The sequence below is a fragment of the Phyllobates terribilis genome, unplaced genomic scaffold (assembly GCF_046119375.1).
Source record: "Phyllobates terribilis strain yellow unplaced genomic scaffold, ASM4611937v1 Scaffold_8__6_contigs__length_399053987, whole genome shotgun sequence".
Classification (NCBI taxonomy): Eukaryota; Metazoa; Chordata; class Amphibia; order Anura; family Dendrobatidae; genus Phyllobates; species Phyllobates terribilis.
Genome location: NW_027362768.1, coordinates 199,717,203 through 199,733,975, shown reverse-complemented (window position 1 = coordinate 199,733,975; position 16,773 = coordinate 199,717,203). Strand labels below are relative to the sequence as shown.

Sequence of the window (16,773 nt, the reverse complement as noted above, 5' to 3'; positions counted from 1 at the left end):
TCTGTATATAATTATATATGTACAGCCGGTATAACCTGGGCATGCTGTATATAATTATATATGTACAGCTGGTATAACCTGGCATGCTGTATATAATTATATATGTACAGCTGGTATAACCTGGCATGCTGTATATAATTATATATGTACAGCTGGTATAGCCCGGGCATCTCCTGTATATAATTATATATGTACAGCTGGTATAACCTGGGCATGCTGTATATAATTATATATGTACAGCTGGTATAACCTGGGCATGCTGTATATAATTATATATGTACAGCCGGTATAACCTGTGCATGCTGTATATAATTTTATAGGTACAGCTGGTATAACCTGGGCATGCTGTATATAATTATGTATGTACAGCTGGTATAACCTGGGCATGCTGTTTATAATTATACATGTACAGCTGGTATAACCTGGGTATCTCTGTATATAATTATATATGTACAGCTGGTATAGCCCGGGCATCTCCTGTATATAATTATATATGTACAGCCGGTATAACCTGGGCATCTCCTGTATATAATTATATATGTACAGCCGGTATAACCTGGGCATGCTGTATATAATTATATAGGTACAGCTGGTATAACCTGGGCATGCTGTATATAATTATATATGTACAGCCGGTATATCCTGGGCATGCTGTATATAATTATATATGTACAGCTGGTATAACCTGGGCATGCTGTATATAATTATATAGGTACAGCTGGTATAACCTGGGCATGCTGTATATAATTATATATGTACAGCCGGTATATCCTGGGCATGCTGTATATAATTATATATGTACAGCTGGTATAACCTGGGCATGCTGTATATAATTATATAGGTACAGCTGGTATAACCTGGGCATGCTGTATATAATTATATAGGTACAGCTGGTATAACCTGGGCATGCTGTATATAATTATATAGGTACAGCCGGTATATCCTGGGCATGCTGTATATAATTATATATGTACAGCTGGTATAACCTGGGCATGCTGTATATAATTATACATGTACAGCTGGTATAACCTGGGTATCTCTGTATATAATTATATATGTACAGCTGGTATAGCCCGGGCATCTCCTGTATATAATTATATATGTACAGCTGGTATAACCTGGGCATCTCCTGTATATAATTATATATGTACAGCTGGTATAACCTGGGTATCTCTGTATATAATTATATATGTACAGCTGGTATAGCCCGGGCATCTCCTGTATATAATTATATATGTACAGCTGGTATAACCTGGGCATCTCCTCTATATAATTATATATGTACAGCTGGTATAACCTGGGCATCTCCTCTATATAATTATATATGTACAGCTGGTATAACCTGGGCATGCTGTATATAGCTGGTGGCGGGGTCCTCACTTTCTGCTCTCCTCCCCAGGACTCGTGCCGTTTGCGGACAGTACTGGGCCCCCACCCCGGGGGGCTGATGGTGTCCGGTCTGTGCCCCCCCACATCAGAAGATGACCAGACTGCTGCTGGGCGTCACTCTCGAGCGGGTCTGTAAGGCGGTGCTGCTCCTCTGCCTCGTGCACTTCGTCATCATCATGATCCTCTACTTCGATGTCTACGCTCAGCGCTTGGACTTCTTTACTCGCTTCAGTGTCAGGAACGCGTCGCGGGGTCACCCCTACTACAACTTCACCCGGCCCAACGGGACCGCTCACAGCTACGCCGCCGCCACCTCCGCTGCCGAGACCCTCACTGCCAGCGCCAAGACGGATCCTAACCAGACGGTGACTGAGAAGCCCCTTCCTCCATGCCAAGATTCCCCGCCAGGCCTGGGTAAGTGGCCACCGAGGCGGCAGGAGGCTCTCTGCTCTCAGGCTTGTCTCTGCTGGGGTTGTTACAACGTATCAGTGCAGCAGGGTGGTGGGTGACACCTAAACTGCTGCACTGATACATTGTAACAGATGCACAGCTGTGAGAAGTTGTAGAACAGGACAAGTTTCCACAACCCCTCTTACTGACAGCAGGCAGAGGTGTGGAGGTGAAGATGTGAAGCACAGACTAACACCGTCCATTGGGGCTAGAGGCGATCACATGATGAGACATTAAGGACTGGGGTCTGCGCTCTGATGGGGGTAGTAGTCTCTACCCTGTGCCCTGCTGTGCTTTGGAAAGGCGACTTATAGGTGTAGAGGCCCAGATCATTGCCCCATCCCCCGACCAAACCCCCCCCCCCATCCCGACCGTCACATCTGACCCCCTCATTCAGCTTAACAGCGGGGGCCACTAAAGCTGCTCCGAACCACCCAGAGCGAAATCTGGGGAGCCAGAGTCCGCCATCACTCACCAGCTCCACCCCTGCTGTAAAGTCACTGGGGGATAGGCATGATGTGACCGCAGCTTTGGAGGATAAGACCCGATGTAAGAGCAGAATAGTGAACGCAGCTCTGGAGGTGACTGGAGGATAAGACCCGATGTAAGAGCAGAATAGTTAATGCAGCTCTGGAGGATAAGACCCGATGTAAGAGCAGAATAGTGAACGCAGCTCTGCAGGTGACTGGAGGATAAGACCCGATGTAAGAGCAGAATAGTTAATGCAGCTCTGGAGGATAAGACCCGATGTAAGAGCAGAATAGTGAACGCAGCTCTGCAGGTGACTGGAGGATAAGACCCGATGTAAGAGCAGAATAGTTAATGCAGCTCTGGAGGATAAGACCCGATGTAAGAGCAGAATAGTGAATGCAGCTCTGGAGGATAAGACACGATGTAACGGCAGAATAGTGAATGCAGCTCTGGAGGTGACTGGAGCATAGGTTTGCTCTTTGTTTTCTGCTATTGATCCGCTCCTTTCTTCTGCCATATTTTGGTTCTTGCTTTTTCTGTGCCTGGTTATCTGTGCTCACGTCTGCGATCTGTGGTGGTGAAGGAGTTAATTGCGTGTAGGGTCTGGCATGGAGGGAGCGGTGGGCTTCTGTATGGAGGCGCCGGCCTTTGTCGTGGTCACATCCACTTCAGAGCCACCATCTTGCTGTCACCAGCTGCTGGCGACGTCTTCTGGAGCCATTGCTGTGACAGGTGGTCCGGCCGCACGTCCGGCTCTGCTGTTCAGAAACTTTGGGCCACAGACGCTGCAGCCATTGGATGTGAGACATGAAGTGTCAGAGGAGGCAGAATTTTCATAAGTCGCCTTGACGATTGTCACTAGGTCGCCATTTTACACAACGGTGATGTCGACTTTATATATTGTGTGTAATTGTCTAGTCCAATGTTTGAAAACAGCAGCAGCAGGGGCCTCCTCTGTGTGCCCCCGCTCCTAGGGCCGCCTCCGTGTGCCCCCGCTCCTGGGGCCTCCTCCGTCTGCCTCTGTGTGCCCCCGCTCCTAGGGCCGCCTCCATGTGCCCCCGCTCCTAGGGCCGCCTCCGTGTGCCCCCTCTCCTGGGGCCTCCTCCGTCTGCCTCTGTGTGCCCCCGCTCCTAGGGCCGCCTCCATGTGCCCCCGCCCCTAGGGCCGCCTCCGTGTGCCCCCGCTCCTAGGGCCACCTCCATCCGCCTCTGTGTGCCTCCGCTCCTAGGGCCGCCTCCGTGTGCCCCCGCTCCTAGGGCCGCCTCCGTGTGCCCCCTCTCCTGGGGCCTCCTCCGTCTGCCTCCGTGTGCCCCCGCTCCTAGGGCCGCCTCCATGTGCCCCCGCTCCTAGGGCCGCCTCCGTGTGCCCCCACTCCTAGGGCCGCCTCCGTCCGCCTCTGTGTGCCCCCGCTCCTGGGGCTGCCTCCATCTGCCTCTATGTGCCTCCGTCCGCCTCTGTGTTCCCCCGCTCCTGGGGCCTCCTTCGTCAGCCTCTGTGTGCCCCCGCTCCTGGGGCCTCCTCCGTCAGCCTCTGTGTGCCCCCGCTCCTGGGGCCTCCTCCGTCAGCCTCTGTGTGCCCCCGCTCCTGGGGCCTCCTCTGTCTGCCTCTGTGTGCCCCCGCTCCTGGAGCCTCCTCCGTCTGCCTCCTGTGTGCCCCCGCTCCTGGGGCCTCCTCTGTCTGTCTCTGTGTGTCCCCGCTCCTCAGGCCCCTCTGTCCGCCTCTGTGTGCCCCCGCTCCTGGGGCCTCCTCTGTCTGCCTCTGTGTGTCCCCGCTCCTGGGGCCTCCTCCGTCTGCCTCTGTGTGCCTCCGTCCGCCTCTGTGTGCCCCCGCTCCTGGGGCCTCCTCCGTCTGCCTCTATGTGCCTCCGTCCGCCTCTGTGTTCCCCCGCTCCTGGGGCCTCCTCTGTCTGCCTCTGTGTGTCCCCGCTCCTGGGGCCTCCTCCGTTTGCCTCTGTGTGTCCCCGCTCCTGGGGCCCCTCTGTCCGCCTCTGTGTGCCTCCATCTGCCTCTGTGTGCCCCCGCTCCTGGGGTCTCCTCTGTCTGCCTCTGTGTGCCCCCGCTCCTGGGGCCTCCTCCGTCTGCCTTTGTGTGCCCCCGCTCCTGGGGCCTCCTCCGTCTGCCTCTGTGTGCCCCCGCTCCTGGAGCCTCCTCCGTCTTCCTCTGTGTGCCCCCGCTCCTGGGGCCTCCTCCGTCTGCCTTTGTGTGCCCCCGCTCCTGGGGCCTCCTCCGTCTGCCTCTGTGTGCCCCCGCTCCTGGGGCCTCCTCCGTCTGCCTTTGTGTGCCCCCGCTCCTGGGGTCTCCTCCGTCTGCCTCTGTGTGCCTCCGTCAGCCTCTGTGTGCCCCCTCTCCTGGGGTCTCCTCTGTCTGCCTCTGTGTGCCCCCGCTCCTGGAGCCTCCTCCGTCTGCCTCTGTGTGCCCCCGCTCCTGGGGCCTCCTCCGTCTGCCTTTGTGTGCCCCCGCTCCTGGGGCCTCCTCCGTCTGCCTCTGTGTGCCTCCGTCCGCCTCTGTGTGCCCCCGCTCCTGGGGCCTCCTCCGTCTGCCTCTATGTGCCTCCGTCCGCCTCTGTGTTCCCCCGCTCCTGGGGCCTCCTCCGTCAGCCTCTGTGTGCCCCCGCTCCTGGGGCCTCCTCTGTCTGCCTCTGTTTGCCCCCACTCCTGGGGCCCCTCTGTCCGCCTCTGTGTGCCCCCGCTCCTGGGGCCTCCTCTGTCTGCCTCTGTGTGTCCCCTCTCCTGGGGCCTCCTCCGTCTGCCTCTGTGTGCCCCCGCTCCTAAGGCCTCCTCCGTCTGCCTCTGTGTGCCCCCACTCCTGGGGCCTCCTCCGTCTGCCTCTGTGTGCCCCCGCTCCTGGGGCCTCCTCCGTCTGCCTCTGTGTGCCCCCGCTCCTGGGGCCTCCTCCGTCTGCCTCTGTGTGCCCCCGCTCCTAGGGCCTCCTCTGTCTACCTCTGTGTGCCCCCGCTCCTAGGGCCGCCTCCGTCTGCCTCTGTGTGCCCCCACTCCTGGGGCCTCCTCCGTCTGCCTCTGTGTGCCCCCGCTCCTAGGGCCTCCTCTGTCTACCTCTGTGTGACCCCGCTCCTAGGGCCGCCTCCGTCTGCCTCTGTGTGCCCCCACTCCTGGGGCCCCTCTGTCCGCCTCTGTGTGCCCCCGCTCCTGGGGCCTCCTCTGTCTGCCTCTGTGTGTCCCCTCTCCTGGGGCCTCCTCCATCTGCCTCTGTGTGCCCCAGCTCCTAGGGCCTCCTCCGTCTGCCTCTGTGTGCCCCCACTCCTGGGGCCTCCTCCGTCTGCCTCTGTGTGCCCCCGCTCCTGGGGCCTCCTCCGTCTGCCTCTGTGTGCCCCCTCTCCTAGGGCCTCCTCTGTCTACCTCTGTGTGCCTCCGCTCCTAGGGCCGCCTCCGTCTGCCTCTGTGTGCCCCCGCTCCTGGGGCCTCCTCTGTATGCCTCTGTGTGCCCCCACTCCTGGGGCCTCCTCCGTCTGCCTCTGTGTGCCCCCGCTCCTGGGGCCTCCTCTGTATGCCTCTGTGTGCCCCCACTCCTGGGGCCTCCTCTGTCTGCCTCTGTGTGTCCCCGCTCCTGGGGTCTCCTCTGTCTGCCTCTGTGTGCCCCCGCTCCTGGGGTCTCCTCTGTCTGCCTCTGTGTGCCCCCGCTCCTGGGGCCTCCTCTGTCATCGTCTGTGTGTCCCCGCTCCTGGGGCCCCTCTGTCCGCCTCTGTGTGCCTCTGTCTGCCTCTGTGTGTCCCCGCTCCTGGGGCCCCTCTGTGTGCCTCCGTCTGCCTCTGTGTGCCCCGCTCCTGGGGCTCCTCTGTGTGCCTCCGTCTGCCTCTGTGTGCCCCGCTCCTGGGGCCTCCTCTGTCTGCCTCTGTGTGTCCCCGCTCCTGGGGCCCCTCTGTCCGCCTCTGTGTGCCTCCGTCTGCCTCTGTGTGCCCCCTCTCCTGGGGTCTCCTCCGTCTGCCTCTGTGTGCCCCCGCTCATGGGGCCTCCTCCGTCTGCCTCTGTGTGCCTCCGTCCGCCTGTGTGTGTCCCCGCTCCTGGGGCCCCTCTGTCCGCCTCTGTGTGCCTCCGTCTGCCTCTGTGTGCCCCCGCTCCTGGGGCCTCCTCCGTCTGCCTCTGTGTGCTCCCGCTCCTGGGGCCCCTCTGTCCGCCTCTGTGTGCTTCCGTCCGCCTGTGTGTGTCCCCGCTCCTGGGGCCCCTCTGTCCGCCTCTGTGTGCCTCCTTCTGCCTCTGTGTGCCCCTCTCCTGGGGCCTCCTCCGTCTGCCTCTGTGTGCCCCCGCTCCTGGGCCCCTCTGTCCGCCTCTGTGTGCCTCCGTCTGCCTCTGTGTGCCCCCGCTCCTGGGGCCTCCTCAGTCAGCCTCTGTGTGACCCCGCTCCTGGGTCCCTCTGTCTGCCTCTGTGTGCCTCCGTCTGCCTCTGTGTGCCCCCGCTCCTGGGGCCTCCTCAGTCAGCCTCTGTGTGCCCCCGCTCCTGGGTCCCTCTGTGTGCCTCCGTCTGCCTCTGTGTGCCCCCGCTCCTGGGGCCTCCTCAGTCAGCCTCTGTGTGCCCCCGCTCCTGGGGCCTCCTCCGTCTGCCTCTGTGTGCCCCCGCTCCTGGGGCCTCCTCCGTCTGCCTCTGTGTGCCCCCGCTCCTGGGGCCTCCTCCGTCTGCCTCTGTGTGCCCCCGCTCCTGGGCCTGACGACAGCTCCATTACTGGGCTCCGCTGATCTCAGGACCTCTGCTTGCTGTCAGCGCCTTTGTGTTCACACTCACCTGGTCCGGACCTTGTCCTGCTCTCACAGCTGAGGGTCCCTCACACTGTGTCAGTGCAGGCGATGCTGTGTAACTGACCACAGCACCCCACTGTGTGAAGGATGTGAGCTGCGCTGATACAGTGTATCAAGACTTCATGCTGTTCCTAGCAGGACGTCCTCCGCGTGTGCTCTTTGTTGGGTGTGATTGTCCCTGGATGCTGAGCATTCTCCTTCCTTCCAGTTGGCCGCCTACTGATCGAGTTCAGCTCTGTGATGAGTATGGAGCGTGTGCAGCGTGAGAACCCGGAGGTGACGGAGGGCGGCAGGTACTCGCCCCGCGACTGCCGGGCCAGAGAGAGGGTGGCCATTGTCATTCCCTTCCGACATCGGGAGCATCACCTGAAGTACTGGCTCCACTACCTGCATCCGATCCTGCGCCGCCAGAAGGTGGAGTACGGCATCTACATCATCAATCAGGTGAACTGCGTACGCTCTGCGTCTGATGGGAAGCTGCATGAGGGCTCACACCGGGGTGTAACCGTACAAGTCTACGGGAGCGTGAGACATCACACCGGGGTGTAACCGTACAAGTCTACGGGAGCGTGAGACATCACACCGGGGTGTAACCTTACAAGTCTACGGGAGCGTGAGACATCACACCGGGCTGTAACCGTACAAGTCTACGGGATCGTGAGACATCACACCGGGGTGTAACCGTACAAGTCTACGGGAGTGTGAGACAGCACACCGGGGTGTAACCGTACAAGTCTACGAGAGTGTGAGAGATCACACCGGGGTGTAACCGTACAAGTCTACGGGAGCGTGAGACATCACACCAGGGTGTAACCGTACAAGTCTACGGGAGCGTGAGACATCACACCAGGGTGTAACCGTACAAGTCTATGGGAGCGTGAGACATCACATCGGGGTGTAACCGTACAAGTCTACGAGAGTGTGAGACATCACACCGGGGTGTAACCGTACAAGTCTATGGGAGCGTGAGACATCACATCGGGGTGTAACCGTACAAGTCTATGGGGGCGTGAGACACATCACACCGCACTCACCATACAAGTCTATGGGAGCGTGAGACACGTCAGACTGCAGACGCCGGCAGAGGGGGGATGGTAAGTTACTTTCTCAGTCTCCTCCTCTCCTGTTCTGAGATTCTCACATGCGGGCCACTCGGCGCACTGACACTTGGATCATGAGAGAATTGAGGGGCTGTGTGACAACAGCCTTATTCTGTGGCAAGTGGGAAGAGCCAGGCTAAGTGCCAGATTTGGCGCATCTCATGGATGCACCATTTCTGGGGTGGCTGAGGGCTGATGTTCTTAGTCTGGGAGGGGGCCAATATCCATGACCCCTTCCCTGGCTATTAATATCAGTCCACAGCTGTCTGTATAGCCTTTGCTGATTTGAAATTATGGGGGGACATTATGTCATTTAAAATAACCAGTACAGGCTAACCAAACAGCTGTGAGCTGTTATTAATAGCCTGGGAATATTTAGGGATATTGGCCCCTTACCCAGATTATTACCATCAGCCCCCAGTGGTCGGCTTTCCTTTTGCTGGTTATGAAAATTGCCCAGGAGCCAACTCCATTTTTTTATTTATTTAAAAAACAACAACAAAGCACTGATTATAGAGCACCCTGACATAGTATTATCTATCACCTATTCATCTAGTTCCTTATCGCTATCTAGCTCTCTTTGAACATCTTTAATACCTAGCACTCTTTAATTTCTATTCTGCACACTGACACAGACAGCAATTGGATACGGACAGCACACGGACAAGTACACACGGATACAGACAGCACATTGATACAGACTGCACACAGGCACAGACTGCACACAGGCACAGACAGCACACGGGCACAGACAGCACACGAGCACAGACAGCACACGGGCACAGACAGCACACGGGCAAGTACACACGGATACAGACAGCACATTGATACAGACTGCACACGGGCACAGACTGCACACGGGCACAGACTGCACACGGACGCAGACTGCACACGGACACAGACAGCACACTGGCACAGACAGCACACGGGCACGAACAGCACACGGGCACGGACAGCACACGGGCACGGACAGCACAGCTGCAGAGACAGCACACGGGCACAGACAGCACACGGGCACGGACAGCACAGCTGCACAGACAGCACACGGGCACAGACAGCACACGGGCGCGAACAGCACACGGGCACGGACAGCACAGCTGCACAGACAGCACAGCTGCAGAGACAGCACACAGGCACAGACAAAAGCACACGGGCACAGACAAGCACACGGGCACAGACAGCACACGGGCACGGACAGCACAGCTGCACAGACAGCACACGGGCACAGACTGTACACGGGCACAGACAGCACACGGGCACGAACAGCACACGGGCACGAACAGCACACGGGCACGAACAGCACACGGGCACAGACAAGCACAGCTGCACAGACAGCACACGGGCACAGACAAGCACACGGGCACGGACAGCACAGCTGCACAGACAGCACAGCTGCACAGACAGCACACGGGCACAGACAAGCACACGGGCACAGACAAGCACACGGGCACAGACAGCACACGGGCACAGACAAGCACACGGGCACAGACAAGCACACGGGCACAGACAAGCACAGCTGCACAGACAAGCACAGCTGCACAGACAGCACACGGGCACAGACAGCACAGCTGCACAGACAGCACACGGGCACAGACAGCACACGAGCACAGACAGCACACGGGCACAGACAGCACACGGGCACAGACAGCACACGGGCACAGACAGCACACGGGCACAGACAGCACACGGGCACAGACAGCACACGAGCACAGACAGCACACGGGCACAGACAGCACACAGGCACGGACAGCACACAGGCACGGACAGCACACGGGCACAGACAGCACACGGGCACAGACAGCACACGGGCACAGACAGCACACGGGCACAGACAGCACACGGGCACAGACAGCACACGAGCACAGACAGCACACGGGCACAGACAGCACACGGGCACAGACAGCACACGGGCACAGACAGCACACGAGCACAGACAGCACACGGGCACGGACAGCACACGGGCACGGACAGCACACGGGCACAGACAGCACACGAGCACAGACAGCACACGAGCACAGACAGCACACGGGCACAGACAGCACACGAGCACAGACAGCACACGGGCACAGACAGCACACGGGCACAGACAGCACACGGGCACAGACAGCACACGGGCACAGACAGCACACGAGCACAGACAGCACACGGGCACAGACAGCACACGGGCACAGACAGCACACGGGCACAGACAGCACACGGGCACAGACAGCACACGAGCACGGACAGCACACGAGCACGGACAGCACACGGGCACAGACAGCACACGGGCACAGACAGCACACGAGCACAGACAGCACACGAGCACAGACAGCACACGAGCACGGACAGCACACGGGCACAGACAGCACACGGGCACAGACAGCACACGGGCACAGACAGCACACGAGCACAGACAGCACACGGGCACAGACAGCACACGGGCACAGACAGCACACGGGCACAGACAGCACACGAGCACAGACAGCACACGGGCACAGACAGCACACAGGCACAGACAGCACACGAGCACAGACAGCACACAGGCACAGACAGCACACGAGCACAGACAGCACACGGGCACAGACAGCACACGGGCACAGACAGCACACGGGCACAGACAGCACACGGGCACAGACAAGCACAGCTGCACAGACAAGCACAGCTGCACAGACAGCACACGGGCACAGACAGCACAGCTGCACAGACAGCACACGGGCACAGACAGCACACGGGCACAGACAGCACACGGGCACAGACAGCACACGGGCACAGACAGCACACGAGCACAGACAGCACACGAGCACAGACAGCACACGGGCACAGACAAGCACACGAGCACAGACAGCACACGAGCACAGACTGCACACGGGCACAGACAAGCACACGAGCACAGACAGCACACGGGCACAGACAGCACACGGGCACAGACAGCACACGAGCACAGACAGCACACGGGCACAGACAGCACACGGGCACAGACAGCACACGGGCACAGACAGCACACGAGCACAGACAGCACACGGGCACAGACAGGATTTGCGCAGATTATGGCGACATGAAAGGGGGAAAGTCCTGAGATGATTCTTCTACATGAAAAAAATCTTGTGTTTCCCAGGGCGTGTAGACTTTTTATATCCCCTGTATACAGCGCTCTGGGTCTGGGGTCCTCAGCGGAGCCTCGTCTTGGTGAAGGCTGGATCCCACCGCTCCATCAACTCCCCCCCACTTACATAGCTCCTCCTCCCAGAGACATGCGTTGTTGTGACGACAGATACCCGGCTGAATTTGAACATACTACACCAAATCCCGCTCCACCTGTCTGCACCTCATGCTTCTCGTCCTGTGAATGATCTAGGGCCTCATGGCTGACCCTGCAGTGTGGGCCCCCGGCTGGTCCACCTATGGGCACATGTGTCTCCTATCAACCAATAACAGCGCAACTTTCCTCTTGGCACTGCAGATTATTGGATGTAAGCTGCGCTCTGATTGGTTGCTGAAGGCAGTAGACACCATAGTAACCTGCCATTTTCGGCATTTTCTCCTGGTGTTTCTTTACTGCGCCATTTCTAATCCCGCGCTGCTCCATCACATCGGCCTCAGGGCTGGGGGTCTCCAGGGGGGCTCGTGTCCTCAGCACTGCGCACCGCGGCGGCTCCTTATTACGGAACAGGACGGTTGTCAGACACCTGATTAACCCCGCGCTTTCTTTCGGCAGCACGGCGAGGAGACCTTTAATCGCGCCAAGCTCCTGAACATCGGCTTCATGGAGGCGCTGAAGGACGCAGAGTACGACTGCTTCATCTTCAGCGACGTGGATCTCATCCCCATGGACGACCGCAACCTGTACCACTGCTACGAGCAGCCGCGGCACTTCGCCATCGCCATGGACAAGTTCGGCTTCCGGTAATGGACGCTGCGATTAAAGGGACGGTGCATCTCCACAAGGAAAGAAAATCATGTGACCACAAGAACAGATGTCACTGTATATACCGGGCCGGCGGTTGGAGCAGCCGTACGTCTGTGTGCACACCGGCCTGCTGAACGCCTGTGTGCACACCGGCCTGCTGAACGCTTCACTCTGTCTTGTTCTTTTTCCCTTCCAGGCTCCCGTACGCCGGATACTTCGGAGGAGTTTCTGGTCTGACAAAGGCGCAGTTCCTGAAGATCAATGGTTTTCCTAATGAATATTGGGGCTGGGGCGGAGAGGACGACGATATCTACAACAGGTGCAGAACTCCGCACTGCTGACGTCACGCCAGGGTCTCACGTGCATCATCATCCACCGCCGCCTCCTGCATCATCTGCTGCAATGTGCATCATCATCATCCACCACCCCGTACATCTGCCGTGTTCATCATCCGCTGCCGCCGCATGCATCATCCGCCTTCACCGCCGCAACCATCATCATCCGCCACCGCATGCATAATTATCCGCTACATGCATCATCATTCACCATCGCCACTGTGTGCATCATCATCGTCTCCGGGTGTCTAAGGCTAACCTCATCCATTGTGTTATATTCCGGTTTTCTGTTCATTAATCTGGAATAGGTGACCCTACACTCCCTACATAATTACTACAGAAGACCCTACACCCCCACTACATCATTACTACAAATGACCCTACACCCCCACTACATCATTACTACAGATGACCCTACACCCCCCTGCATCATTACTACAGAAGACCCTACACCCCCACTACATCATTACTACAGATGACCCTACACCCCCCTGCATCATTACTACAGATGACCCTACACCCCCCTGCATCATTACTACAGAAGACCCTACACCCCCACTACATCATTACTACAGATGACTCAACACCCCCCTACATCATTACTACAGATGACCCTACACCCCCCTGCATCATTACTACAGAAGACCCTACACCCCCACTACATCATTACTACAGATGACCCTACACCCCCCTGCATCATTACTACAGAAGACCCTACACCCCCACTACATCATTACTACAGATGACCCTACACCCCCCTGCATCATTACTACAGAAGACCCTACACCCCCACTACATCATTACTACAGATGACCCTACACCCCCCTGCATCATTACTACAAATGACCCTACACCCCCCTGCATCATTACTACAGATGACCCTACACCCCCCTGCATCATTACTACAGATGACTCAACACCCCCCTACATCATTACTACAGATGACCCTACACCCCCCTGCATCATTACTACAGATGACCCTACACCCCCCTACATCATTACTACAGATGACCCTACACCCCCCTGCATCATTACTACAGATGACTCAACACCCCCCTACATCATTACTACAGATGACCCTACACCCCCCTGCATCATTACTACAGAAGACCCTACACCCCCACTACATCATTACTACAGATGACCCTACACCCCCCTGCATCATTACTACAAATGACCCTACACCCCCCTGCATCATTACTACAGAAGACCCTACACCCCCACTACATCATTACTACAGATGACCCTACACCCCCCTGCATCATTACTACAAATGACCCTACACCCCCCTGCATCATTACTACAGAAGACCCTACACCCCCACTACATCATTACTACAGATGACTCAACAACCCCCTACATCATTACTACAGATGACCCTACACCCCCTACATCATTACTAGAGATGACCCTACACCCCCACTACATCATTACTACAGATTACTCAACACCCCCCTACATCATTACTACAGATGACCCTACACCCCCTACATCATTACTACAAATGACCCTACACCCCCACTACATCATTACTACAGATGACCCTACACCCCCTGCATCATTACTACAGAAGACCCTACACCCCCACTACATCATTACTACAGATGACCCTACACCCCCCTGCATCATTACTACAGAAGACCCTACACCCCCACTACATCATTACTACAGATGACTCAACACCCCCCTACATCATTACTACAAATGACCCTACACCCCCCTGCATCATTACTACAGAAGACCCTACACCCCCACTACATCATTACTACAGATGACCCTACACCCCCCTGCATCATTACTACAGATGACCCTACACCCCCACTACATCATTACTACTGATGACTCAACACCCCCCTACATCATTACTACAGATGACCCTACACCCCCTACATCATTACTAGAGATGACCCTACACCCCCACTACATCATTACTACAGATGACTCAACACCCCCCTACATCATTACTACAAATGACCCTACACCCCCCTGCATCATTACTACAGAAGACCCTACACCCCCACTACATCATTACTACAGATGACCCTACACCCCCCTGCATCATTACTACAGAAGACCTTACACCCCCACTACATCATTACTACAGATGACTCAACACCCCCCTACATCATTACTACAGATGACCCTACACCCCCCTGCATCATTACTACAGAAGGCCCTACACCCCCACTACATCATTACTACAGATGACCCTACACCCCCCTACATCATTACTACAGATGACCCTACACCCCCCTGCATCATTACTACAGATGACCCTACACCTCCCTGCATCATTACTGCAGAAGACCCTACACCCCCACTACATCATTACTACAGATGACTCAACACCACCCTACATCATTACTACAAATGACCCTACACCCCCTACATCATTACTACAGATGACCCTACACCCCCCTACATCATAACTAGTGGTGACCCTACACCCCCCTACATCATTACTACAGGTGACCCTACACCCCCCCTACATCAACACTACTGATGACTGTACACCCCCTACATCATTACTACCGATGACCCTGCCCCCCCTATATCATTACAACAAATGACCCTACACCCCCTACATCATTACTACAGATGACCCTACACCCCCCTGCACCATTACTATAGAAGACCCTACACCCCCACTACATCATTACTACAGATGACCCTACACCCCCTACATCATAACTACAGATGACTCAACACCCCCCTACATCATTACTACAGATGACCCTACACCCCCCTGCACCATTACTACAGAAGACCCTACACCCCCACTACATCATTACTACAGATGACTCAACACCCCCCTACATCATTACTACAAATGACCCTACACCCCCTACATCATTACTACAGATGACCCTACACCCCCCTACATCATAACTAGTGGTGACCCTACACCCCCCTACATCATTACTACCGATGACCCTGCCCCCCCTATATCATTACAACAGATGACTCTACACCCCCCTACATCATAAATACAGATGACCCTACACACCTCTACATCATAACTAGTGGTGACCCTACACCCCCTACATCATTACTACAGATGACCCTACATCATTACTACAGATGACCCTACACCCCCTATATCATTACTACAGATGACCCTACATCATTACTACAGATGACCCTACACCCCCCCCCTACATCATTACTAGTGGTGACCCTACATCATTACTAGAGGTGACCCTACACCCCCCTACATCATTACTAGAGGTGACCCTACACCCCCCTACATCATAACTAGTCGTGACCCAGTGCCCCCCTACATCATTACTAGAGGGGACCCTACACCCAGTACATCATTACTAGTGGTGACCTACACCCCCTGCATCATTACTAGCGATTACACTACACCCCCCTACGTCATTACTAGAGGTCACCCTAAGCCCCCTACATCATTACTAGTGGTGACCCTACATCATTACTAGAGGTGACTCTACACCCACCTACATCATTACTAGAGGTGACCCTACATCATTATTAGAGGTGACCGTACACCCCATACATCATTACTAGAGGTGACCCTACACCCCCTACATCATTACTAGTGGTAACCCTACACCTCCATACATCATTTCTAGTGGTGACCCTACATCATTTCTAGTGGTGACCCTACACCCAATATATCATTACTCATTACTAGAGGTGACCCTTCACCCTCTACATCATTACTAGAGGTCACCCTACATCATTACTAGAGGTGACCCTACCCTAAACCCCACTACATCATTACTAGAGGTGACACTACACCCCCCTACATCATTACTAGAGGTGAACCTACACCCCCTACATCATTGCTAGAGGTGAACCTACGTCATTACTAGAGGTGACCCTACACCCCCTACATCATTACTAGTGGTGACTCTACACCCCCGACATCATCACTACAGATGACCCTACACTCCCTACATCATTACTAGAGGTGAACCTACATCATTACTAGTGGTAACCCTACACCTCCATACATCATTACTAGTGGTGACCCTACATCATTACTAGTGGTGACCCTACACCCACTACATCATTACTCATTACTAGAGGTGACCCTTCACCCACTATATCATTACTAGAGGTCACCCTACATCATTACTAGAGGTCACCCTACCCTAAACCCCCCTACATCATTACTAGAGGTGACACTACACCCCCCTACATCATTACTAGAGGTGAACCTACACCCCTACATCATTGCTAGAGGTGACCCTACACCCCCAACATCATTACTAGAGGTGAACCTACATCATTACTAGTGGTGACTCTACACCCCCGACATCATCACTACAGATGACCCTACACCCCCTACATCATTACTAGAGGTGAACCTACATCATTACTAGAGGTGACCCTACACCCCCTACATCATTACCAGAGGTGACTCTA

At 55.8% G+C, this 16,773-nt stretch overlaps 1 protein-coding gene across 1 annotated transcript in view; it reads left to right on the top strand.

Moving 5' to 3' along the window:
* The first annotated feature begins 1,404 nt into the window (after nt 1–1,404).
* Nucleotides 1,405–16,773, top strand: part of B4GALT2 (beta-1,4-galactosyltransferase 2) — a 38,480-nt gene continuing 23,111 nt past the window's right edge. The window contains exons 1-4 of the mRNA XM_073644031.1: nt 1,405–1,803; nt 7,266–7,501; nt 11,852–12,039; nt 12,240–12,362. Of these exons, the coding sequence (XP_073500132.1) occupies nt 1,482–1,803; nt 7,266–7,501; nt 11,852–12,039; nt 12,240–12,362 (869 nt within the window). The 5' untranslated portion in view covers nt 1,405–1,481. The remainder of the gene's footprint in view (nt 1,804–7,265; nt 7,502–11,851; nt 12,040–12,239; nt 12,363–16,773) is intronic.